This window comes from Somniosus microcephalus, chromosome 15 (assembly GCF_052327205.1).
Source record: "Somniosus microcephalus isolate GS21.2 chromosome 15, FLI_Smic_1.0, whole genome shotgun sequence".
Classification (NCBI taxonomy): domain Eukaryota; kingdom Metazoa; phylum Chordata; class Chondrichthyes; order Squaliformes; family Somniosidae; genus Somniosus; species Somniosus microcephalus.
The window spans coordinates 104,100,471-104,127,037 of record NC_141001.1 but is presented as its reverse complement, the minus strand read 5'-3'; the positions used below and the strand labels follow the sequence as shown (position 1 = coordinate 104,127,037).

The 26,567-nt window shown below is 45.3% G+C and overlaps 1 protein-coding gene across 4 annotated transcripts in view; it reads right to left on the bottom strand.

Annotated features, from left to right (window-relative positions):
* ano1a (anoctamin 1, calcium activated chloride channel a) overlaps positions 1–26,567 on the bottom strand; it is a 292,742-nt gene that overhangs the window by 2,636 nt on the left and 263,539 nt on the right. For all 4 annotated transcript variants that reach the window (XM_086008194.1, XM_086008196.1, XM_086008197.1 and 1 more), the window contains 2 exons: positions 4,932–5,116; positions 2,938–3,043 (listed from right to left, as the gene is read on the bottom strand). In XM_086008194.1, coding sequence (XP_085864320.1) covers positions 2,938–3,043; positions 4,932–5,116 — 291 coding nt within the window. The remainder of the gene's footprint in view (positions 1–2,937; positions 3,044–4,931; positions 5,117–26,567) is intronic.

The following is a 26,567-nucleotide window of genomic DNA, read 5'->3' as shown; positions in this document are numbered from 1 at the left end:
TGGTGAATCTTTAGAATTTTCTACCCCAGAGGGTTGTGGAGGCTCAGTCGTTGAGTATATTCAAGGCAGAGATCGATCGATTTTTGGGCACTAAGGGAATCAATGGATATGATGGGGTAGGACAGGAAAGTGGAGTTGAGGTACAAGTTCAGCCATGATCTTATTGAATGGAGGAGCAGGCTTGAGGGGCCATATAGCCTCCTCCTGCTCCTATTTCTTATATTCTTGTGATAGGGATTAAAAGAGAACCAGAATAGGGAATTTTGATAAAAAGAATTGGTTGGGAATTGGGGGTTAAAAACAGGGGTGACATTAAAAGGTAAAGAGGAACAACAGTGGGTGAGAAAAGACTGGGCGGGTAAGGATGAGTGGGGCAGGAATGGGTTTGGGGCTGGTGCACAAAGGGCAAAGAGGAGGTAAAAATAAATTAAGAGGGAGAGATCAACTTGGGAATGACGCGTTAAAAAACATGGGTCTGGAAAATTTAATAGCAATGGGGATATGGACTGAGAGAAGAGCTTGGAGATTTGAGCATGTGGCTGAGTCATCAGGCTAGAAGCAACCTTAGAACAGCATGGTCTCCCATATTTCAAGAGTGCTGATGTGACAGGGTGGTGAGTGGGGCTGGTGTGAAGGTCCCAGTTGACGATAAAATACAGAGGGGGGGGGGGGATAAAGAGGGAAATTTTTTGAAATTTAGAATAAAGGAAAGGTGGTCATTGTCAGCAATCCAAAACTAATCCCACTCTCTCCGTCGGCTTGTATCTTCCTCTGCTTCAAATATTGATACTATCTACAGTCCCTGCTGCAACCACGCCCCATGGCCAAGCACTCTATACACCAACAAACCCCTGCATAAAGACATTTCTCCTCATCCCTTTCCTCATTCTCCTGATGAGGATTTTAAATTGATTATTTAATCACCATTGATTCTCCAACAAAGATAAAATAATATTTCTCTATTCACTCTTCCCAAAACCCTTCATAATTTAAAAAGCCTCTTCAAATTTCTTCTTGGCCTTCTCTGCTCCAGTGGGAATTGTCCATGCATCTCAAGTCGCTCCTCATAACTACATAGGGTAGTTTCTAAATGGTAAAAAGCTAAAAACAATGGATGTCCAAAGAGACTTGGGAGTTCAGGTACATAGATCATTAAAATGTCATGAACAGGTACAGAAAATAATCAAAAGGCTATCAAGAGGACTAGAGTACAAGGGGGCAGAAGTTATTCTGCTGCTGTACAAAACCCTGGTTAGACCACACCTGGAGCACTGTGAGCAGTTCTGGGCACCACACAAGGATATATTGGCCTTGGAGGGAGTGCAGCGTAGGTTTACCAGAATGATACCTGGACTCCCAAGGGTTAAGTTACGAGGGGAGATTACACAAAGTAGGGTTGTATTCCTTAGAAGTTTAAGGGGTGATTTGATCGAAGTTTTCAAGATATTAAGGGGAACAGATAGGGTAGATAGAGAGAAACTATTTCCGCTGGTTGGAGATTCTAGGACTAGGGGGCATAGTCTAAAAACGAGAGCAAGATCTATCAGGAGTGAAATTAGGAAACACTTCTACACACAAAGGGTGGTAGAAGTTTAGAACTCTCTTCCACAAACAGCAATTGATGTTAGATCAATTGTTAATTTTAAATCTGAGATTGGTAGACTTCTGTTAACCAAAGATATTAAGGGATATGGACCAAAGGCGGGTATATGGAATTAGGTCGCAGATCAGCCATGATCTCATCGAATGGCGGAACAGGCTCGAGGGGCTGAATGGCCTACTCCTGTTCCTATGTTCCCAAGTTCTTCCATCCCTGGCATCACTCTGATGAACCTATGCTTTACGCTCTTTGGCTTTAACATCCGTTGTAAAATGGGGTACCCAAAACTGCACATAATATTATAACTGTGCCCTAATCAATGCTTTGTAAATTCATTTGTACCTCATTACCCTTGTACTTCATGTCCCTTATTAAAAAACATTTTATTGACTTTTTACAGCTTTATCTGCCTACACTTACACTTCAAAAAAATGTATTTGAAATCCAAGGTTTCCACTGCCTCAGTGTCAGCCCATCGAGTGGATATTCCCATTCCTCGATTTCCCTCCCAAAATGCATTAATTTGCATCCGCCACCTGCCTGCCCATTCTGCTAGTCCTATCTAAATATACTGTACATATAATATAGCAACTACTATACAAATATAGTAAATAACTACAGTTGGAGGGGGTGGATGGGATAAGACACCAACAGGGAGTGGAACAGTCCAGGGACAGGTAATACTTCAACGTGGGCCCTGCATGACGCTGGGCACAAGATAAGGGTGCTGGCTGCCATTTCAGCCAGTGGTTTGGGGTGATGTGCCACGGCTACCGCCACCATTGCCACACTGGGTTGATGTGCGTGCCTGGGTGCAGAGTCGTGAGCGGTCTTGTGCCACAGCACCAATGGTGGGAGGCCTGCAACAGCACAAAGACGTGAAGCATTAAAAAAAATGTATTTGGCATTACAGGGAGTGCTACAGATTAGTGATCCAATTAGCATTAAAAAATCATTAGAGCACCACCTACTGTAGTCACGTGGAATAGTTTCAGGTGAAGTGCAACAACCACCTGTAGACATTTTAATGCGAATGTCCATGGGAATAATTAGAGGATTTTTCCAATGGAGTGCACAGCTCATGTACTGATCTTAATAAGTTATAGATTTAATAAAATGGAAAACTTTCAAAAACACTAGTTGAAATTATATATATTTCCCCCCCCCCCCCCCCAACTCCCCAGTTTTAATCACGTTATCCTCACCTTTCCACCAGCCTGGGCCAGCCACTCTTTCCTGCATTGACCTCCATTATGGAAAGAGAACTTGGAGGCATAGTCCATCCTTTAGGAGAACCAATACGGAGCTAACTGGGGCAGTGCTTCAAAACCACTTACCTGGAAAATGATGACAAAAGCCAGTCTGGCTGCTAAGACAGACCAGAATTCCTTTGACAGATCATATGGTTGAGAAGACCATGGAGGTTCTCTGTAGTCTTTGTACCTAAAAAGACATGTTTTTAAATATCAAATACTGAACAGTGGAATTCTATGAAGGTGATGTGCTGAGGACGTAGTTTAGAACATATTCTCAATAGCGGTAAAGATATATAATAAAATATTTAAGGGACATGTTGCAATTTGATTAATAATAAGGAACTTGCTTACATCTGAATTACATGCAAGTAAATCTTCCTGTATGTATTCTCCTAACTGCAGCTTAAGCAGAAATTCAAATAAAGAACAGTCCAAAATTGAGGAGGTTGGAGGGGAGGGGGCGGAATAAGAGTATTGTATTTCTAGAAATATAATTTAAAAAAGGAACTTAATCCATATGTATTGGTCATCTACATTTGAATCTGATTTACAAATATCACTTTCTTTGAACTCTGCACCCACGTCTTACACTAGGATCTTAGTGAAGTCAGAATGTGTGTCTTTTAGATCAGGCAGAATGCACCAGCCCACTCGGATCAAAAAGATAATTGCATCAGCCTCTCTTGATTCAATGCTCTGGATTAGAGGTTAGATGGGACAAATCGTTTCATTATCTTAAAATCGGTTCTCAGGCTATGGTGACATGGACTAGATTTATCTATGGGCCATCCCCAGTTACCCGGAGAAGGTGGTGTTGAGTCTTCCATTACCGACTGGCTTGCTAGGCTACTTCAGAGAGCACGAAGAGCCAACCATTTAAAATAATGTACTACAGGAAACTTTGGTTTATCCGGAGGTTGTATGTCCGGAATACTCGATCTAACGGCAAAAATCAGGAGCCGTTTTCTGTAAGTTTTTTTTAGATCTCGTTCTTTTTTTTTCCCCAGTCAGCCGCTGCAAGGTCTGTAGCTATAGCAACAGCTTCAGCTACAGACGCTTGCAGCTGCAGCCGACTCTTTAGAAGCTGTTGCTAAGCAACAGTGTTTGTTGTCAGATACGGAGATGAAAACCTCCGTATGCTTCAACATTAACTTTGTATGTCCGGCAGTTTTGATTGGACCGGTGTGTTGCCGATCTGTCAGTGCCGGATATCACAAAGTTTCCTGTATGTAGTGTCGACAGGAGTCGCAGGCAGACTAGACTAGACAGGGGTGCCAGATTTCCTTCCGAAGACCATTAGTGAAGCTGGATGCAGGGAGGATGTTTCCCCTGGCTGGGGGGTCTAGAACGAGGGGTCACAGTCTTAGGATACGGGGTAGGACATTTAGGACTGAGATGAGGAGAAATTTCTTCACTCAGAGGGTGATGAACGTGTGGAATTCTCTACCACAGAAGGCAGTGGAGGTCAAGTCGCTGAATATATTTAAGGAGGAGATAAATTTCTAGACACAAAAGGCATCAAGGGCTATGGGGAGAGAGCAGGAATATGGTATTGAGATAGAGGATCAGCCATGATCATATTGAATGGTGGAGCAGGCTCGAAGAGCTGAATGGCCTACTCCTGCTCCTATTTTTTTTATGTTTCCATGTTTTAATGACAAAACAGCAGTTTTTAAACATAGGTTCCAGCGCACAAATGACCAGATTTATTAAATTTCACAGCTTGCCTATTAGTTACTAGTCCAGTATCTTGGCCACTCTAACACGCATGGTTTCATAATCCCTTGTATGTTCCATAGAAATAACCAAAACAGTAAGCAAAGTTATCGTGAACTGAAATTTGAGCTATTTTGATTGTGTTCGCCCAACACAATTGCTAATATCCAAAGCAAGTGACTTTGGTCAATAGTGTCAGGTTTATTAAAAAAAAAGGGATGGTTCGAATAAAAGTAATGAATGTTTCTTTAACTTTGCTTTATTATATTCAGTTTTAGAAATCTGTAGGAATTCTTTCTAGATGTGAAATGACAGAACATTGCAAAGAAGAGGTTCAAGTAACAGAAGAGAAATTCTACCTGCAGATCTCAACCTTGTATCCGAGCGCCATTGGTTCAAGTGGCTCTGATCCTGCCTCTAAGTGGCTGACGTTGAAGTAGGACAGTGTATTATTGGTGAACCCGTTCAGTGTGCCATCTGGACTGTACAAGTACATGAAGACTAGGCGTGGAATGAAGTCGGAAGTGAAAGAGATCACAAATGCCTGGACAATGGAAATGAACAATTGAACTCTTGATGTTCTTGCAAATTATGACCAAATAAAATGGCAAATGAAAACCGAATGAATGAAAAAAGACCCCTCAAAGTTCATAAGCCAGGTATAAATTGTCAGCAGCAAAATGGCCTAGAATACTTAAACCTAGACAGTCAATCTAGACCCCCAAGCACATTCCACAGGTAGAGAATATGGAAATAAATAGAAGCTACAACACAATAGGCCATTTGATCTAACCAGTCCGTGTTGGTGTTCATCTTCCACACCCCACCCTGTTCCCACATCCTGTCAAGCTCTCTTTCTTCGTCCACCCATCCAATCTAACCTGCAATGGACAGCTTCGGCCTCAACCCCAACCCTGGAAGTGTATTCCACATTTTCAGAACTCTGTGTAAAGAAGTTTCTCCAGCCCTCGGTTGTAAATCTCAAGATATAATCCTGTATCTGTGGCCCCTCGACTGCTGGAAACGGTCTGCTTCTATTTTAAACACATCGATCAGGTTGCTCTGCATCATGCTAATGAGGCAGACTCAATTTTCCCAAGTCCTTTTGTATTTCTTCCAGCATCCCAGTAAATCGGAGTAGTACCCTTGCATGGAGACACTAAATCTATTGCATGATGTAAAAAAAATGTAGGTGGAATCTGACCCAATAGGGAAGCTAATTTACAGGGTAGCAGAGTGATATACCTATCAATTCCTCCAATAAAAGGCGAAGAGTTACGAAGGTGACTAAAGGTTTTTATTGACTAAATAACAGAGCCCACTCTCGTGGGTGATCCGATCCAAGCAGGAGGAATACCAGCCAGTCGCTCACCTTTATACCTGGCCTGGTGGGTGGAGCCAAGGCGGAGTCGGCAGTGGTCATCCCAGGTATAGCAGTGTGGCAAGAGGCGACCTCGTACCATGATACAATAGTGGTCAGTGATACAGTTATAACGAACAGTGGTGAACAGTGCTAACTACTAACAGTGATACGATAGTGAACGTGGTTTACCACATTCACCCCTTGTTTAGAATTAAGTCCGGCGGGGTGAAGTGTACTACCAATTCTGGTAGGTCAGTCTGTCCGGAGGCTTCGTAAGCCTCTCCGATCGCCGCAGCGGTGGTGTTGCCTTATCCGGTGCTGGTGCCTTATCCGGTGTTGATGCTGGTGTTTGCGTGGTCGGCGAGGGCTCGTGGGCATGCCGTCTACCTGGACTGAGGTTGGGGGGGTGGGGGGGTGGTGGCGGTGTTTCCGGATCGGCTGAGGGTGCGAGGTCTCGTAGGGAGACAGTGTCCTCCCGCCCGTCTGGGTACGCCACGTAGGCGTACTGGGGGTTGGCGTGCAGGAGGTTCACCCTCTCGACCAGGGGGTCCGTTTTATGGGTCCTCACGTGTTTCCGCAGCCAGACCGGCCCCGGGGCGGTCAGCCAGGTTGGTAGGGTGGTTCCCGTAGTCGACTTCCTGGGGAAAACGAACATTCGTTCATGGGGGGTGGTGTTAGTGGCCGTGCAAAGTAATGACGGATGGAGTGCAGCGCTGTCGGGAGGACTTCTTGCCAGCGGGAGGTTGGGAGGCCCTTAGACTTTAAGGCTAAGAGGACGGCCTTCCATACCGTCGCGTTCTCTCTTTCCACCTGACCGTTACCTCTGGGGTTGTAGCTGGTGGTCCTGCTTGCTGCAATACCTCTCTCTAGGAGGAATTGCCGGAGTTCCTCGCTCATGAAGGAGGAGCCCCGGTCGCTGTGTATATAGTTCGGGAACCCGAACAAGGCGAAGAGGGCATTCAGGCACTTAATGACCGTGCTACTGGTCATGTCGGGGCAGGGGAAGGCAAAGGGGAAACGGGAGTACTCATCAACGATGTTGAGGAAGTACACGTTACGGTCAGAGGACGGGAGGGGCCCCTTAAAGTCGATGCTCAGGCGCTCGAAGGGGCGGGTGGCCTTGATCAGGCTTGCTCGGTCCGGCCTATAGAAGTGCGGTTTGCACTCCGCACAGGTCTGGCAGTTCCTGGTCATGGTCCTGACCTCCTCGATGGAGTAGGTCAGGTTGCGGGCCTTAATGAAATGGTAGAGTCTGGTGACTCCGGGGTGGCAGAGCTGGTCGTGGAGGGTCTGAAGCCTATCGATATGCGCGCTGGCGCATGTCATTCGTGAAAGGGCATCAGGGGATTCGTTCAGCTTGCCTGGCCGGTACAAGATCTCATAATCGTAGGTGGAGAGCTCGATTCTCCATCTCAAAATCTTGTCATTCTTGATTTTGCCCTTCAGCTTGTTATTAAACATGAAAGCCACCGAACGCTGGTCGGTGAGGAGGGTAAATCGTTTGCCTGCCAGGTAGTGCCTCCAGCGCCGTACTGCCTCCACGATCGCCTGGGCCTCTTTCTCGACCGACGAATGTCGGATCTTGGGGCCCTGTAGGGTCCTTGAGAAGAAGGCCACTGGCCTCCCCTCCTGGTTTAGGGTGGCGGCTAAGGCGAAGTCGGATGCGTCGCTCTCCACCTGAAAGGGGATGGACTCGTCCACTGCGTGCATCGTGGCCTTGGCTATGTCTCCCTTAATGAGGGAGAAGGCCGCGCACGCCTCCTCCGTGAGGGGGAAGGGAGTGGCTTTCAGGAGGGGTCTGGCTTTGTCCGCGTAATTGGGTACCCATTGGGCATAGTAGGCGAAAAGCCCCAGGGTTCTCCTAAGTGCTTTAGGGCAGTGGGGGAGGGGTAGCTCCATGAGGGGGCGCATTCTTTCTGGGTCGGGGCCGATGATTCCGTTCTCCACTACGCAGCCGAGGATGGCAAGGCGCGTGGTGTTAAACATGCATTTCTCCTTATTGTAGGTGAGGTTCAGCCGTTGGGCCGTACGGAGGAATTTCTCCAGATTCGCGTCATGTTCCTGCCGGTCGCGGCCGCAGATAGTGACGTTATCTAGGTAGGGGAATGTAGCCTGCAGTTCGTTCTGGTCAACCATCTGGTCCATCTCCCTTTGGAAGACCGAGACCCCATTAGTGACACCGAAGGGGACCCTAAGGAAGTGGTATAGGCGCCCATTCGCCTCGAAGGCGGTATACTGGCGGTCCTCAGGGTGGATAGGGAGTTGGTGGTAGGCCGACTTCAGGTCGATGGTCGAGAATACTTTATACTGTGCAATCTGATTGACCATGTCAGATATGCGGGGGAGGGGGTATGCGTCCAGCTGGGTATATCTGTTTATGGTCTGGCTGTAGTCGATGACCAGGCGGTTTTTATCGCCGGTCTTTACGACTACGACCTGGGCACGCCAGGGGCTGCTGCTCCCCTCGATAATGCCCTCTTTCAGGAGGCGCCGCACCTCAGAGCTAATGAAGGCTCTGTCCCCGGCGCTATACCGCCTGCTCTTGGTAGCGACGGGTTTGCAGTCAGGGGTAAGGTTAGCAAACAGAGAGGGTGGCGGGACCTTGAGGGTGGAGAGGCTGCAGGTGTTACGCGGTGGGCGGTTTAACGTTTGCTGGTTGTTGACTGTGAGTGGGGGGAGGGGTCCACCGTATGCTAGGATTACGCTTTGGAGGTGGGATTGGAAGTCCAGCCCTAGTAGGACGGCAGCGCAGAGATGGGGGAGGACGAGGAGTTTAAAGTTTTTATACTCCGTGCCCTTAACCGACAGGGTCACGACACAGTAGCCGCTGATGTCCGTGGCGTGGGACCTCGATGCCATAGAGATTCGGCTGCGCGTTGGTAGGACAGAGAGGGAGTAGTGGCTCACCGTGTCTGGGTGGATGAAGCTCTCCGTGCTTCTGCTGTCGAACAGGCAGGTCGTGGCGTGGCCGTTCACTTTGATGTCCATCATTGACTTGGACAGATGGTGCGGGCGGGCTTGGTCCAGGGTGACGGAAGCTAGTGTGTAGCTGAGCGAGTCGTTGTCATCTGCGGGCGAGGCGGTCGGGCGTGGTGAGTAAAATGGCGTCTCCCACGAGGTAGGGCCCCATGAGGCACTATTGGGGTTGGTTGCCTTCATCAAAGATGGCCGCCCCCATGACTCATGTGTGGGGATGCTGGCCTCAGTTGCCCTAAACGAAGATGGCCGCCCCCATAGTTCGCATGCGGCACTGCTGGCCTCTGAGGATCCGCTCCTGCAGGCCTTGGAGAAGTGGCCTTTCTTCAGGCAGGTTTTGCATATGGAGTTCTTGGCTGGGCAGCGCGACCTCGGGTGCTTCTCCTGGCCACAAAAAAAACAGCCGGCGGCCCGATCGCGGATGCCCGATGTCGGGGCCGGTGCCGGGGGTGGCGGGGCCGGTCGGGTCCGGGACGCCGACGCAGAGGTAGGTCCCGGGGGCGGCGCTGGGAAGGGTGCTGTGGTAGGGGTCGGGCCCGAGTCCCAGGGTCGCGAGCAGTACCTGGTGAATGCTTCCTGATCTTGGTGGGCCACTTCCAGGGAGATAGCGAGGGCTTCAGCTTTTTCCATGCTGAGGTCTTTAGCTTTTTCCATGCTGAGGTCTTTAGCTTCCAGCAGTCTTTGCCGTGAGTACTCGGACCGTAGGCCTTTCAGGAATGCGTCGCGGATATTATCTTCAGTATTTTCGGCTACCGACACCGATTTAAAGTCACAGTTCCTGGTGAGTGCATATAGCGCCTGTGAGAATTCGGCTACTGATTCTCCTGGCTGTTGCGGCCGTGATCTTAGGAGGTGCCTAGCGTACATGTAGTTTACCGGGGTCCGGTACTTCTGTTTCAGCAGGTTGATGGCGGTCTCGTAGGTAGTCATGTCCTCGATGAGAGTGTATACTCTCGGGCTCAGTTGTGCCTGCAGGACACTTAGTTTGGATGCCTGAGGGACGCTGGATTCTCTCAGGTATGATTCGAGCAGACCAGCCAGTGTTTAAAGTCTGCGGCTGAGTTTGCTGCTCGTGGGTTCAGGTCCAGGTACGGCGGTCTGAGGGCTCGCAGCCAAGCTGGCTGGTGTGGCTGTGCTCCTGGGAGCTGCGCTGGTGGCTCCTCCGCCGGTTGTGACTCGTTGTCGGACATCATTAAATTTAGTCAATAAAATTGATATACCTATCAATTCCTCCAATAAAAGGCGAAGAGTTACGAAGGTGACTAAAGGTTTTTATTGACTAAATAACAGAGCCCACTCTCGTGGGTGATCCGATCCAAGCAGGAGGAATACCAGCCAGTCGCTCACCTTTATACCTGGCCTGGTGGGTGGAGCCAAGGCGGAGTCGGCAGTGGTCATCCCAGGTATAGCAGTGTGGCAAGAGGCGACCTCGTACCATGATACAATAGTGGTCAGTGATACAGTTATAACGAACAGTGGTGAACAGTGCTAACTACTAACAGTGATACGATAGTGAACGTGGTTTACCACACAGAGGGATGGCAAAGTGCTCATCTTATTGGCCCAGGATATGAGAGTATAGATGGTGTTCTCTATTACTTGGCCATTTGCAAGGGAGCTGCTCATTATCCTGCATTAAAGAAAAGATTTCTCTCTCGGTTTCATATAAATTCTGTGTACAATGACATTCTGGGCAACTTCCGCCCATGTATACTACACGTTTCCTCTAACGGGTGGGTTCCTCTCCCTCCCCAAAATGGAGAACCGCTTCTATTCAAAATTATTCAATATGTCTCCCACATCTATAGGTCAAAAGGAACAGACGTGATTGTCTGGGCTAAGGAATCGATGTACTTTTGCCCAACTCATTCATTGAATGTCTGTAGTGTGCATGCAGCAAGCATCGAGCCTCCCAACAGAGTGTGGTGTTGACAATAACGCCTTCAAACCGTTCACACATTGCACCCCAAGATACTGTATCTGCAATGCTTCACTTGGCACTTTGTGGTCACCAAAGTGAAAGGCTTCTAATCCCACACAACTGTTGCAGGTTTTGCCACTATGTTCAAAGGCCACCTCAAATTATGTGCTTGCTGTGTCGGCTTTATAGAGAATTGATTTAAGGAAAGAGAGAGAGTCTGGCATGAAAGAATGCAGCTTCTGGAGGCAGCTTGAGGAAATGTAGAAGCATCATTGGAGGACAGAGCAGAGAGCGAGGCCAAAAGATGAATAGATAAATGAGGTATAAGGATGGTGCCAGCCAGGAGAGTTGATAGCGGTTGACTAGACTTATGAAAGATATGAACCAATTGACTGAAGATCCAAAATACTAAGATTTTCAACGCTACACAGGGAAAAGAGATCCAAATGTGGTAATTCAGCCACAGAACTGTAAGAGGGCTAGAGGTTGTTTGGACTGAGGATTTGTGATCAACAAGAGGGGATGGAGTCAAATAATGAGTGGGGAAGGTAATTGATAAGAAAGAATGGGGAGATATGAAAGAAGACAGAGTCCTAGAGTTGCCCTGAATTAATGAAGTGAGTCAGAGGATGAGCCATCAACTGCAGCACTAAGAGACGCGAGAGGAAACTGGACCGCCATGGGAATGGCATTTAAAAAATAATTCTCAGGATACGAGCCAACACTGACAAGGCCACATTTATTGCCCATTCCTAATTGCCCTGAGATGATGGTGGGGACCACTTCATTGGGCATTTAGCATCAAGACTGGAGACATATCTAGGCCAAGCCACACAAGAGGCTCCCCTCGGTCTGCAGCCTGTGGTAGACCACACCATCTTTCTCCAACGCCTCTCCACCATCATCCAGTTTGGTAGGACTGCACTCACCTGGTTCCATTCTTATCTATCCAGTCATAGCCAGAGAATCACCTGCAATGACTTCTCTTCCCGCTCCCATACCATTACCTTTGGTGTCCGCCAAGGATCTATCCTTGGCCCCCTCCTATTTCTCATCTACATGCTGCTACTCATCCAAAAACATGTCAGGTTCCACATGCACACTGACGACTCTCAATTCTACCTCACTTGACCCCTGCATGGTCTCCAAATTGTCAAACTGCTTGTCCGACATCCAGTTCTGGATGAACAGAAATTTCCTCCAATTAAATATTGGGTAGACCGAAGCTATTGCCTTCAGTCCCCATCACAAACTGCGTTCCCTAGCCACCGACTCCATCCCTCTCTCTGGCAACTGTCTGAGGCTGAACCAGACTGTTTGCAACCTTGGTGTCATATTTGACCCCGAGATCAGCTTCCGATCACGTATTACCGCTATCACGAAGACCGCCTATTTCCACCGCCCGACTCCACCCCGCCTCATCTGCTGCTGAAACCCTCATCCATGCCTTTGTTACCTGTAGACTTGACTATTTCAATGCACTCTTCACTGGCCTCCCACCTTCTACCCTCCATAAACTTATGGTCATCCAAAACTCTGCTACCTGCATCCTAACTCGCACTATGTCCTGTTCAACCATTACCCCTGTGCTCGCTGACCTACATTGGCTCCTGATTAAGCAACGCTTCGATTTTAAAATTCTCAGCCATGTTTTCAACTCCCTCTATGGCCTCGTCCCTCCCGATCTCTAACCCCTCCTCCAGCCCTACAATTCTCTAAGATCTCCACGCTCCTCCAATTCTGGCCTCTTGTGCATCCCCGAATTTAATCACTCCATCATTGGCGGCCGTGCCTTCAGCTGCCAAGGCCTTATGCTCTGGAATTCCCTCCCTAAACCTCTCTGCCTCTCTCTCCTCCTTTAAGGCGTTCCTTAAAACCTACCTCTTTGACCAAGCTTTTGGTTATTTTTCCCGAATATCTAGGTTACTCGGTGTCACATTTTGTTTGATAACACTTCTGTGAAGCGTCTTGGGGTGTTTCACTACATTAAAGGCACTATATAAATGCAAGTTGTTGTTGGATACTAGTGAACCAGTTGGGTTTTAACAACATTATTCTGGCAGCTTTCATGGTAAACTTCTGGTGCAAGCCACAGATGATCAGATTTACAGAATTTAGTTTCATAACTTTCCATGGTGGGATTTGAAGTCATGGACTCTGGGATGCTAGCCCAGTACCATAACCACTAGTGTACCAAAATCTACAGTCTGCTACCAAAGCTAACTTGTTTAAAAAGTGGAATGTGCAAAAGTCAGTCTTCATGAACTGGCAAATACAGCACTGTGTCTCTTTGATTGATTCCTTAATGAAATGGAATCATCTCTATTTCAAAGTGATGCCTGCCCTAATCAATGCCAGCTGAAAAGTTAAAACTCATTCTGACCAGAAGCCGACACTAATGACTCCAAAAAAAAAAGCAAAAATTGAAGTTTGGGCATTTTAACTTTTATAAATGATTTGTAAAAAAGAGAATCCAACTGAAGACGAGCTTTTCTTGGAATCCGTAATGAACTGCTGCCGATGATGGGGATAAAAAGAATGGAAATAATCTTCTGAAATAAGGTTGTGGGGAGTGAAGTGAGCGCGAGAGAGAGCGCGCGAGAGAGACTACACAACCAAAAAAGGGGTTAAATTCTTAAAAGCACCGTGTTATCTACGAGTTGGTGAATTATTCAATTGCAAATGGGAGGTTGAATAAGTGAGGTGAATTATTCAGTTGCAAATGGAAGGTTGAATAAGTGAGGAGACATGTTATTTTTGTTCTTGGTGCAATTATTAACTGGACACCAAACAAATGTGGCTTGGTGCAGAATTGTAACTATTTCAACAAAGACTTAAAGTTCCTTTGTCTATTTTAATATGAACAGATTAATGCCTTTAATACTGCATGATTTCAACCAAGTTTTGAAAAGGTGTAATTATGGTATTAAGTAAACACATCCATAATTGTAAATATTAGTAGTAAGAGGAGGGGTGGGGCCAGTCATTACCAGCCTAGAAAGCAAGCAGGTGGTCTGTTTCAAGTCTTCTGCCAAATACTAATATTAATGGCTGGGACTTGGGTGTACAGGGCACAATTTCAAAATCTGCAGATGACACAAAATTTGGAAGTATAGTGAACAGTGAGGAGGATAGTGATAGACTTCAAGAGGACATAGACAGGCTGGTGGAATGGGCAGACATGTGGCAGATGAAATTTAACGCAGAAAAGTGCGAAGTGATGTATCTTGGTAGGAGAACGAGGAGAGGCAATATAAACTAAAGGGTACAATCCTAAAGGGGGTGCATGAACAGAGATCTGGGGGTATATGTGCACAAATCGTTGAAGGTGGCAACACAGGTTGAGAAAACGGTTAAAAAACTTATGGGATACTGGGCTTCATAAGTAGAGGCATAGAGTATAAAAGCAAGGAGGTTTTGTGTCCAATTCTTTAGGAAGGATGGGAAGGCTTTAGAGAGGGTGCACAAAAGGTTTACGAGAATGATTCCAAGGATGAGGGACTTCAGTTACGTGGATAGACTGGAGAAGCTGGGGTTGTTCTCCTTAGAGCAAAGATGGAGAGGAGATTTGATAGAGGTGTTCAAAATCATGAGGAGAGTAGAGAGAGAGAAACTATTCCGATTGGCACAAGGGTCAAGAACCAGAGGATACAGATTTAAGGTGATTGGAAGAACCACCAAAGGTGACATAAGAAAAAACTTTTTTATGCAGCGAGTGGTTAGGATCTGGAATGCACTGCCTGAAAGGGTGGTGGAGGCAGCCTCGATCACGGCTTTCAAAAGGGAGTTGAATAAGTACCTGAAGGAAAAAAAATTGCAGGGAAAGGGCGGGGGAGTGGGACTAGCTGAAGTGCTCTTGCACGGGCTCGACGGGCCAAATGTCCTTCTTCTGTGCTGTAACCATTCTATGATTGCAAGAGTTTGTCTCAGGATACCCAAATTCACCTTGTACAGGTTGTTGTCCCTGTATTTCTGGTTAAATGAGTGGACGGCACATCATATAATCAGTCTAAAAGGTTTAACAATTAACCAAATCCCTCTAAATTAGAACCACTTTTAAAGCATTTAGTTCATGGACAATAGGTAGTTTTAATCATTAGCTTGGTGATTCTCTAACTGGTGAATTAAAGCATTTTGCTACAGTGATCACATGCACTGAAGCTGAACACCAGCTTCAGATTTTTGTATAAATTACATTAATATTTGCAGACAGTTACACTGTTTGGGATTTCATTAGAGAGGTGGAATATTAGTACTTAAATGCTATATGGGTTGCTATTACCCCTAGCAATATTGGTCAGGAAGGTGCTAATACTTTTATATTAAGTTTACTTGCCCACTATTTCAATGATGGCTTATTAAAATTGACAGAAAAAAATGAATATTAATATGGCATTATATGATTTCAACCCAATGTTATAAAAACATGTAATTATGGTATAGGTTAATATTGTTTTGCATTAAGTAAATATCCATAATTTTAATTATCAAGGTCTGTGCGTCAGGGTAACTGAGATCTTTCTATTCACTTCAACTTGTGCAAGTTCTGTGCCCAGATTTCTGGTTAAATGAGTGGACAGCATATCAGATAACCAGTGTAAAAAGTTTAACAAGTAACTTATTGCCTCTACATAAAAGTATTTAAACCTCGATCTTTGGCTGGAACTACTTCAATGCTGAATCACACGGAGCAACATCTGCTGCATGTGCTTACGGCAGAGATATCTTATGTATCATGTTAAGCAGGAGACCTAAAAATGGTTGACATGTTTAAATTAGCCAGATGATTTATCACACCAAAAGAAAAGTACTTGAACTCCCCTGAGCTAACATGATTAAATATTCCTCATCAGGTTTCTGTGGCTTTTATTGATTCAGACTAACCCACTTAACATCCAGGAAGAACTATTTTGAGTCAGTGTCCTTGCGATGTCATGGATTCCATTCGACTAGATGATGGAGATGCATGGAAAGTGAATCAGTCATGATATTTTATTCATTTACCAGGGGGTTAGGAGAAGCAAAGAGTTTCGCCATGCACCATGTGTAACAAAATCAAAAAGCCATTTGTAAGAAGGGATTTACGGCTTTGTCATGCATGAGAGAGCGAGAGAGGAAATTTTCCCTCTTCCCCGCGAGAATTTCCTGATGAATTTGGATCAAGTATCAGCTGAAGCAAAGAAAGCAAAAGGTGGGAGTGTGTGGAGCCGATCTGGCATAAAAGGGAGGTAATTCATTAGTGGGGTGCTACAGGAATTAGTACTGGGGCCAGTGGTTTACAATGTGCACATATACTTGGAAGTGGGAACAGAAGCAAAACTCTTCAGGTTTGCAGAGGATACACATGGTGAACAGGCTGATCACCCATAGAAGGACTTGGATATAATGGGGACCTGGACAGATGAGTGGCAAATGTCATTTAATGCGGACAAAGGCCAAATCACGAGATTGGGAATGAAAGAACAAACTTGCATTTATATAGCACCTTTCACACCCTCAAGACATCCTTTACAGCCAATGAAGTACTTTTTGAAGTGCAGTCACTGTTGTAATGTAGGAAACACAGCAAGCGCCCACAAACAGCAATGTGATGATGATCAGATAATTTAAAAAAAGTGATATTGATTGAGGGATAAATATTGGCTCATAACAGCCCTATTGTTGTAAAACAGCACATCCTCAGAGCCAATCGGAGACCTGTCTATATCTATAGGTACACAGCCTTTAGATTTCAGTTTTCAAAACAAAGGCCCAGATACCTCTTGCAAGTTTTCACTCAAGAATTGGACAGCATTACCAGTCTGTGCTCTTTCACGATCTTGCCACTCTTTCAGCCACACGTAGGAGGCAGCCAGTTGTGGTCTGTTGTGTTTACCTTCCGCTCTTCTCCAGTAAACCATCAAAATAAATAAAACTAGGAGTTTTTATTTGTTCCTCTCTTTCTCTCTCCCTCCACCACCACTCGGTAAGATACCAAGTGATTAAAATGTAGAGAAATGTTTTTGTTGAGTTTTTTTTGTATTGAATTCCTTCCTTTCCTCATTGTCACCCATAAAGTGCAACATTAATTTTTAACTAACTGCTAACTAATTCCCACTAAGTGAAAAATACAAGAACAGAAAATGAAGAACTTGAAGTGTACACACACGTCAGTGTTGAACAACAAGCCTTGTATCTGGGGCCTATTTGGATGCTCGTCAATGGGCTGAGCGTGTATCACGTAGAATGAGGCACATGCTCCCGTTCATGGAAGGACACTTCACCCGATTAATAAAAGAAAGCAGAACTCGGGGGAAACAAAATATTACAAACCAAAAGTAATTGAAATCCAGTCTGATTTACATATTGGTCACCAGCCTCACCGTCGATGCTGTATTGGCGGCTGTGCTTTCAGCTGCTTGGGCCCCAAGGTCTGGAATTTCCTGCCTAAACCTCTCCACCTCCCTACCTCTCTCTCCACCCACGCTCCTTAAAACCTGCCTCTTTGACCAAGTTTTTGGTCACCTGTCCCTATATCTCATGTGGCTCGGTGTTAGATTTTGTTTGATAACGCTCCTTGGGATGTTTTACTACGTTAAAAGGCGCGATATAAATGCAAGTTGTTGTTGTATAAAGTGCAACGGCACATATTGATTGAGATAAAGAAAATTAAAATTATGCAGTATGCAAATTCTTTTAATATTGTGAATTCCCTTCCTTTATTAATATGTATTACTCCCAATTGCCCTAATATAAAAACAAGTTCCATTTGCTTCTTTTAGTCTCTCATGTTCTCTTTCCAAAACGAATTAGACTCTTGTCCTTCCAATAGTACGATGAAGGACGGGAGTAGATTCTAATTCAGTACTGTATCATACATTCACTCCCTCTCAACCCTTTTCTTCAAAATTATTCCACTCCACTCCACCTCTCCTGATTAAACTGGTCGCACACCCAACTTAATATAACCCGATTCTCTTGCTGCAAAATCTATGACACAGTGCGGAAATCACAAACACTAGACAGTCCGGGGCATGCAGGGATAGGGCCATTGGTCAGCGATGGCGAAAGAACATTGCTGGTCCACTCAATTTGAGATCAGGCCACCTGGATGTAAAATGGCAAATCCGACCCAAGTATCTATGACCCGAGTTGTTTACCTCACCGATATCTAATTGAAGGTACCTTGGAAAATCCTATTCCAAGGACAGTAGGTACCTCTGACTGCATTGTGCCAGGTGGTTTACTTTACAGCATTGTTTCTGACAAGCGCTCTAGAGGTCAGAAATAACATGGCATGTGGCAAGTGTAGCATTGCTTGGAAGGAAAAAGGTGACTTTGGACCTATGATTCACAACACTCTCCGCCACTGGGGTTTCCTCATGTCATGTCTGGAGCTGTTGTAGACTAATTGAGAGAGATTGATTGCTATGATTAGTCAACACTCCATTATCGTTGTATCGTGCAACTACCAGGATGGTCGAAGACAAACTAGATGGACCTTGGTCTTTTTTTCAATCTAGCAATTCCTATGTTCCATTCTCCACACCTTCTGTCCTTACTGCCACTTGGCATTGAATTATGGACAATTTTGTGCTGGATTGCTACTCATTTGAATTGGAAATTTTTACTCGTCAATTTGGGAAATAAAAGTTAGACAACACCTGGGAGTACTGTGAGCAGTTCTGGGCACCACACCTTAGGAAGGATATATTGGCCTTGGAGGGAGTGCAGCGTAGGTTTACCAGAATGATACCCGAACTCCAAGGGTTAAATTACAAGGAGAGATTACACAAACTAGGGTCATATTCCCTGGAGTTTAGAAGGTTAAGGGGTGATCTGATCAAAGTTTTCAAGATGTTAAGGGGAACAGATAGATTAGATAGAGAGAAACTATTTCCGCTGGTCGGGGATTCTCAGACTAGGGGGCATAGTCTAAAAATTAGAGCCAGACCTTTCAGGAGTGAAATCAGGAAACACTTCTACACACAAAGGGTGGTAGAAGTTTGGAACTCTCTTCCGCAAATGGCAATTGGTGCTAGATCAATAGTTAATTTTAAATCAGATTGATAGATTTTTGTTAACCAAAGGTATGTATTAAGGGATATGGGGAAAAGGTGGGTATATGGAGTCAGGTCACAGATCAGCTGTGATCTCATTGAATGGAGGAATAGGCTCAAGGGGCTAAATGGCCTACTCCTGTTCCTATTATATGAACTTGAAGCACCAACCAATCCTACAGTAACTACAAATATTTGGTACAAATTTAAAAACTAGCTTTACTGGACCTAACTTTGTTTTTATGATGTCATAATATTACACAGTTAAAATGCAGACTTTCAAGGTATAACCAGATTAAAGAGGAAGTAAAATGTAACCAAACCTATGGACCACAAACTTAAATGTTTACATCCAATCTTAAAAATACCACCACAGGAGAGATTAGACAAAAAAAATCAAGCCAGTGGATTTTTGCTTGGGCCATGTGAAGAAAGCCTTGCATTTCTACAGCGCCTTTCATGACCTCAGGAAGTCCCAAAGCGCTTTACAGCCAATGAAGTACTTTTGAAGTGTAGTAACTGTTGTAATGTCAGAAACGCAGCAACAGCAATGAGAATGACCAAATAATCTGTTGAGGGGTAAATATAGGCCAGGACACTGGGAAGAACCTCCCCGCTCTTCTACAAAATAGTACCACGGGAACCTTTACATTCACTTGAGAGGGTAGACGCAGCCTCAGTTTAATGTCTCACCCGCAAGACGGCACCTCCGACAGTGCAGCGCACTCTCAGTACTGCCCCTCCGACAGTGCAGTGCAGCACTCCCTCAATACTGCCCATCTGACAGTGCAGCGCTCTCTCAGTACTGCCCCTCCAACAGTGCAGTGCAGCACTCCCTCAGTACTGCCCATCTGACAGTGCAGTGCTCCCTCAGTACTGCCTATCCAACAGTGCAGTGCTCCCTCAGTACTGCCACTCCGACAGTGCGGCACTCCCTCAGTACTGCACGGAGGCATCAGCCTAGATTATGTGCTCAAGTCTCTGGAGTGGGACTTGAACCCACAACCCTCTGACTCAAAAGGCCAACACTATTTTTGTTGCCACAAGTAGAAAATATATTGTGAATAATTTAGATTCCAGTGTAATTAGCTGCAGGTATGACACATCCAGAAACATCTAGGTCATTGCCGATTTGAAACGGATGTCTTTAATTCAGCTGCAGAGTCTCGCTGTGTCCGTAACTCATACTTGATATTGTGACTGGATTCACGTATCCTCTCACAACCAGAGTTACAGGCACTCCTATTTAACAGTTGGGTTGTGTGTCAGTTTACTGTAGAAGCAATGAATCATCTGACATTTGAGCAAAGGGGGCGGATCATCTTTCATGCTCGTTTAAACGACAGGGGAGGCCAGAGCCTCCTCATTTCTTCGCGGCAGCTGAGTGCAACATTAGTGAGAATTTCAGTCACATGTCCAATCATCAGAACATAGGAATTGCCAGACCAAAAAAACACCAACCACGGTCCATCTAGTTCATTTTCTATCATCCTGGTAGTCGCACGATACAAGGATAATGGAGTTGCCGACGAATCGTAGCAATCAATCTCGATCAATTACTCTACAGCAGATCTGGACACGAGGCACGGAAACCCCCCAGTGGTGGATTGCTTTGGGAACTATAGGTCCAAAGTCACTTGTTTCCGCCCAAGTGGGTTACACTTACAACATGTCATGTCATGTCTCAAATTACTCATATGTTATCCCAAAATATTATTTTCTGAAAGAAATCTATTTAATTTAACTCTAGTGTTAGTGATGCCCTCAATTTTGTGAGAAGAATTCCCTTTTGTTCAGAAAACGCACAAAGTGACAGAACTCAAAACATCTGAGAGCACTGAAAATACACAAATTAATCAGCAATAGAAAGACGATAACAGGTTAACTTGGACCTTTGTTATTAATTCAGAGGACCCAACCCAAAATTGTAACACACCACCTTCTCCAGATGCAGGTGTGCATCTCCAAGCTTTTATTTCAAACACTACATAAAGGAGCAGACAATACAATGGCGGGTGCCTGGTCCTCGTATAGCCAAGAATGGAGGCCTAAGGCCATCAATGCACCCAGCATTTGCCAATGTGGGCAGCGAGAGCAGCGAGAGAGAGAGTTGGGAGCTGGTATCCATTAGTTGAAGGTACCCGTTCCAACTGCTGTGTGTTAAACGATCCCCAACTTGGACGTAAATTGGGCCAGGCACCCCATAATGCAGCTGGATTTCCCCGAGCAGTGCCCCAGCTACACAAGGCCCACTGGCAACAGACACTGAAGGGGAGGCCACCATTTAAAAAAAAATCCAATACTGCCTTCTAGCGCGCAATACCCCATCACCGCTGGACATTACGAGCGATGCACTTGGAACACCAGATAATTTTGCAAATGCGCTGGTCTCCTGAGGTGGTTTCATTTGTGCTCAAGCACAGAGCCAGCCTGGTGTCACGGAGTGTGGGACATATTATCTGCCCCACTATCTTACACAGGCTTATTTTTAGTTCTCCCACCTGCAACATGGAGAGGTGTGGGCTTATTCGTGGGGGCGGGGGGGGTTATTTATCATTCCGAAATATTCCCCTGACTTTCGTGCAAATCCAGCCTCCATTACAGTGCTGGTGCATTTCAAAGACTGCCTTCCTACCTCGAAATCAAGAGTTCTTTTCCCCCGGTTTGATCTTGGTCTGTATTGAGTACCCATCACCGCATCTCCCCACATCGCCTCGCATGACCAGCATCGCGAGACCCTGGCATTTAAAGTAAGCTTCAATTGATTTATCTCCGGGACTTGTTTCGCTCGCCTAAGGGAATTGGAGAAGAATTTCAGATATTGTTTCTCCCCCACATTGGCCTGGGTTTTTAAATCTGTTTTTTTGCCTCTCCCGGATAATCACATGGTTTTCCGGTGGGATGGGGAGTATACTTATTGTGATGCACAAGGTATCACAATTTTGTAGGGCAGGCTGGGTGGACCAGAGGGTCTTTTCCTGTCCATAATTTTTCATATGTTTTGTCGCCCAACAGATTCTCAGTCTAACTAGTCACTCGTAAAGTGAACCGCCTGCGTTTAAAGGTGGACGATCGTGTGTGCACCCAGCATCTGCTACATCTGAGCTTGCGTCTCAATGTCAGTGTGGATTGCCCTGTGCACGTTGCAAAGTTGAGCCGCCTCACACACCATAGCTCGGTTTACTGCTTGCTGTGCGCAAATTGGCTACCGCGTTTCCCTCATTGAAAGTTATATAATTCTAACGGGACTAGACAGACTAGATGCAGGAAGGATGTTCCCGATGGCGGGAGAGTCCAGAACCAGGGGTCACAGTCTAAGGATAAGGGGTAAGCCATTTAGGACATAGATGAGGAGGAATTTCTTCACCCAGAGTGTGGTGAACCTGTGGAATTCTCTGCCACAGAGGGCGGTGGAGGCCAGTTCATTAAATATATTCAAGAAGGAGTTAGATATATTTCTTAAGGCTAAAGGGATCAAGGGATATGGAGAGAAGGCAGGGACAGGGTACTGAATTTGGATGATCAGCCATGATTTCATTGAATGGCGGAGCAGGCTCGAGGGGCCGAATGGCCTACTCCTGCTCCTATCTTCTATGACAACAGTGACTCCACTTCAGAAGTACTTCATTGGTTTTAAAGCGCTGAGATGTCCGGTGGTCGTGGAAGGCGCTATATAAAGGCAAGTCTTTCTTTATAATGTGCGCACTCTGCCATGTCACATGTATCCGGACTGAGCTCAGTGGGAGTGGAGGACTTTGAGGTAGACACTCTGCTAAAGCTCTGATGTCGTACGAATGTGTTGTTAACCATGATTGTGTAACATAATTCTTTCAGCCTCAAATAATCACCAGCGCCAAATCGTTTCTCCTCAAAAGGTGTCTGATTTAATGGTTGATTCAATCAACCTAGAGCTGATCTAATTTCCTGTCCTTTCTTTGCTCAGCCCTCTGAAATCTAGGTGTGGTACAAACTTGTTCAGCATCTTAGGTGCAAAGCGGAGTGAACTGCTAAGATGAGTTCTGCATGATCGGTCAACATAGAAACAAACAGAAGATAAGAGCAGGAATAGGCCATTCGGCCCCTCGAGCCTGCTCCGCCATTTAATGAGATCATGGCTGATCATCCAAACTCAGTACCCTGTCCCTGCTTTCTCCCCATATCCATTGGTCCCTTTAGCCTTAAGAAATATATCCAACTCCTTTTTGAATATATTTAATGAATTGGCCTCAACTGCCTTTTGTGGTAGAGAATTCCACAGGTTCACCACTCTCTGGGTGAAGAAATTCCTCCTCATCTCTGTCCTAAATGGCTTACCCCTTATCTTTAGACTGTGACCCCTGGTTCTGGACTCCCCGACCATCGGGAACATCCTTCCTGCATCAAGTCTGTCTAGTCCTGTTAGAATTTTATAACTTTCAATGAGATCCCCTCTCATTCTTCTAAACTCCAGTGAATATAAGCCCAATCGATCCAATCTCTCCTCATAAGTCATTCCTGCCATCCCAGGTATCAGTCTGGTGAATCTTCGCTGCACTCCCTCCATGGCAAGAACACCCTTCCTCAGATAAGGCGACCAAAACTGCACACAATACTCAAGGTGTGCTCTCACCAAGGCCCTGTACAACTGCAGCAAGACATCCTTGCTCCTGTACTCGAATTCTCTCGCTATGAAGGCCAACATACCATTTGCCTTCTTAACCGCCTGCTGCACCTGCATGCTTACCTTCAGAGACTGGTGCACAAGGACACCCAGGTCTCGTTGCACTTCCCCTTCTCCCAATCTATTGCCGTTCAGATAATAATCTGCCTTCCTGTTTTTGCCACCAAAGTGGATAACCTCGCATTTATCCACATTATACTGCATCTGCCCAATCACCCAACCTGTCCAAATCATACTGGAGTTTCTCGGCATCCTCCTCACTGCACATACGCGCACCCAGCTTTGTGTCACCTGCAAACCTGGAGATATTACATCTAGTTCCCTCGTCTAGATCATTAATATATATTGTGAATAGCTGGTGTCCTAGCACCGATACCTGCGGTACCCCACTAGTCACTGCCTGCCACTCAGAAAAAGACCCGTTTATTCCAACTCTTTGCTTCCTGTCTGCCAAACAGTTCTCTATCCAAGTCAGTACCTTATCTCCAGTCCCATGTGCTTTAACTTTGCACGCTAATCTCTTATGCGGGACCTTATCGAAAGCCTTCTGAAAGTCCATATACACCACATCCACTGGTTCTCCCTTATCTGTTCTACCAGTTACATCCTCAACACTATTGCGCTAATCAGCACAAAATTCAGCGGGTTGTCTACCAGTTCAAAAGTTGGAAGGCGACACTTGTTAGAGTCAGAGGCAGGGGCACAGAAGGAGACCATTCGGTCCATCGAGTCTGTGCCGGCTCTCTGTAGAGCAATCCGATCAGTCCCATGCCCCCGCTCTATCCCCGTAGCCCTGCAAGTTTATTTCCCTCAAGTGCCTATCCAGTCTCCCCTTGAAAACATTGAGTGTCTCCGCTTCCACCACTTCTGTCGGCAGCGAGTTCCAGGACCTCACCACTCGCTGCGTAAAAAAGTTTTTCCCTCACATCCCCCCTGTATCTCTTGTCCAAAACCTTAAATCTGTGTCCCCTAGTCCTTGTACCATCAACTAGTGGGAACAGCCTTTCCCTGTCTAGCCTATCCAAACCCATCATAATCTTGTACACCTCTATCAAATCACCCCTCAACCTCCTTTGCTCTAATGAAAACAAATCCAGCTTCTCCAACCTGTCCTTGTAGCTAAGATCCCCCATCCCCGGAACCATTCTGGTAAATGTCCTCTGCACCCTCAAGGGCCTTCACATCCCTCCTGAAGTGTGGTGACCAGAACTGGACGCAATATTCCAGTTGTGGCTTAACCAGCGCTTTATATAAAGGTTCAGCATAACTTCTCTACTTTTGTACTCAATACCTCTATTTATGAAGCCCACGATCCCATATGCTTTGCTAACCACTCTCTCAATATGCCCTGCCACCTTCAGGGACCTATGCACATTAACTCCCAGGTCCCTCTGTTCCTGCACACTCTTTAAAACTGTGCCATTAAGTATATATTGCCTCTCCCTGTTCCTTTTGCCAAAATGCATCACCTCACACGTCTCTATTAAATTCCATCTGCCACTTGTCTGCCCATTCTGCTAGCCTTTCTATGTCCTGTTGCAGTCAATTGGGATCATCCTCACTGTTTGCCATACCCTCAAGTTTGTTGTCATTGGCAAATTTAGAAATTCTACTCTGTATTCCAATATCCAGGTCATTTATATACATTAAAAAAAGCAGTGGCCCCAGCACTGACCCTTGGGGACCACCACTGTCTACCATCCTCCAGTCTGAAAACAGCCATTTACCACAACTCGTCATTTTCTATCCTTAAGCCAATTCCTTATCCAAGCTGCTACTGACCCACTTATTCCACGAGCCTCAATTTTGTTAACCAGCCTTCTATGTGGTACTTTGTCAAACACCTTCCTAAAATCCATGTAGACAACATTCATTGCATTCCCTTCATCAATCCTCTCTGTTATTAAAGTTCTTTAAAAATGAACATTTCATGCAACTCATTATGCTTCCAGAATTCTAGGCTTTGCATACTGAAGGCAAACAAAAAATGGACAGACAGTGCTCTGAAAGCTGGTTTGAAGAAGTCTATTATGACAGTAGGCTAATGCTTGGAGCACTAGTTCCAGCCATCTTCTGCCTCTCGCTCATGGCCAATATTCTGCCAATATTTTTCAAGTTAATGGAAACAACATACTGAGATTAATATTTTAACGGAGTATTTTTTTATGTTGTTGGGAGAGGGCGGTGGTAAAGAGATATTTTGTGCGGTTAAATTATCAATGGCTTCAAGTAACAAACCCAGCTCTCATTCCATGGGTTTGTCACAAAAATCACACGCATTTAAACTATTTAACACATGACATATTTAAGTGTCATGATTAGTATTACATATTGGGCAAGTTGTATATTTCTGATGTAATTTGAAATATGTTTTTTTATATCCTATTGTAGCCCTTTCTAATTTTGCTGGCCCATTATTATTATTATTATTTTTTTTGCAGTGTTTTTATTTTCTTTATAAATTGTTGCAATTATTTATGCCCAAGAATTTTCAATCCTTCTTCCCTGCTGTGTACCGAGACCCAAATGATTAGAAGCACATCCAGAGCAGGTTAAAAGGATCCTGAAAGAAATGCTACAGCACTTACAAGTAACTTGAATTAAAAAAACCTTGCCTGGACTTGATTTTGGATCATTCACGAGGTCAGTAGAAGAAAAAAGATTGGTATTTCTACAGCGCCTTTCATGACCTCAAGATGTCCCCAAGCGCTTTACAGCCAATGAAGTACTTTTTAAATGTGTAGTCACTGTTGCAATGTAGGAAACGTGGCAGCCAATGCACACACAGCAAGCTCCCACAAACAGCAATGTGATAATGACCAGATAATCTGTTTGTGATGTTGAGCGAGGGATAAATATTGGACAGAACACCAGGGAGATCTCCCCAGTTCTTCTTCGAAAATAAAATTTAAAAAAATTATTTGTTTATGGGATGTGGGCATCACTGGCAAGGCCAGCATTTATTGCCCATCCCTAATTGCCCTCGAGAAGGTGGTGGTGAGCTGCCTTCTTGAACTGCTGCAGTCCGTGTGGTGA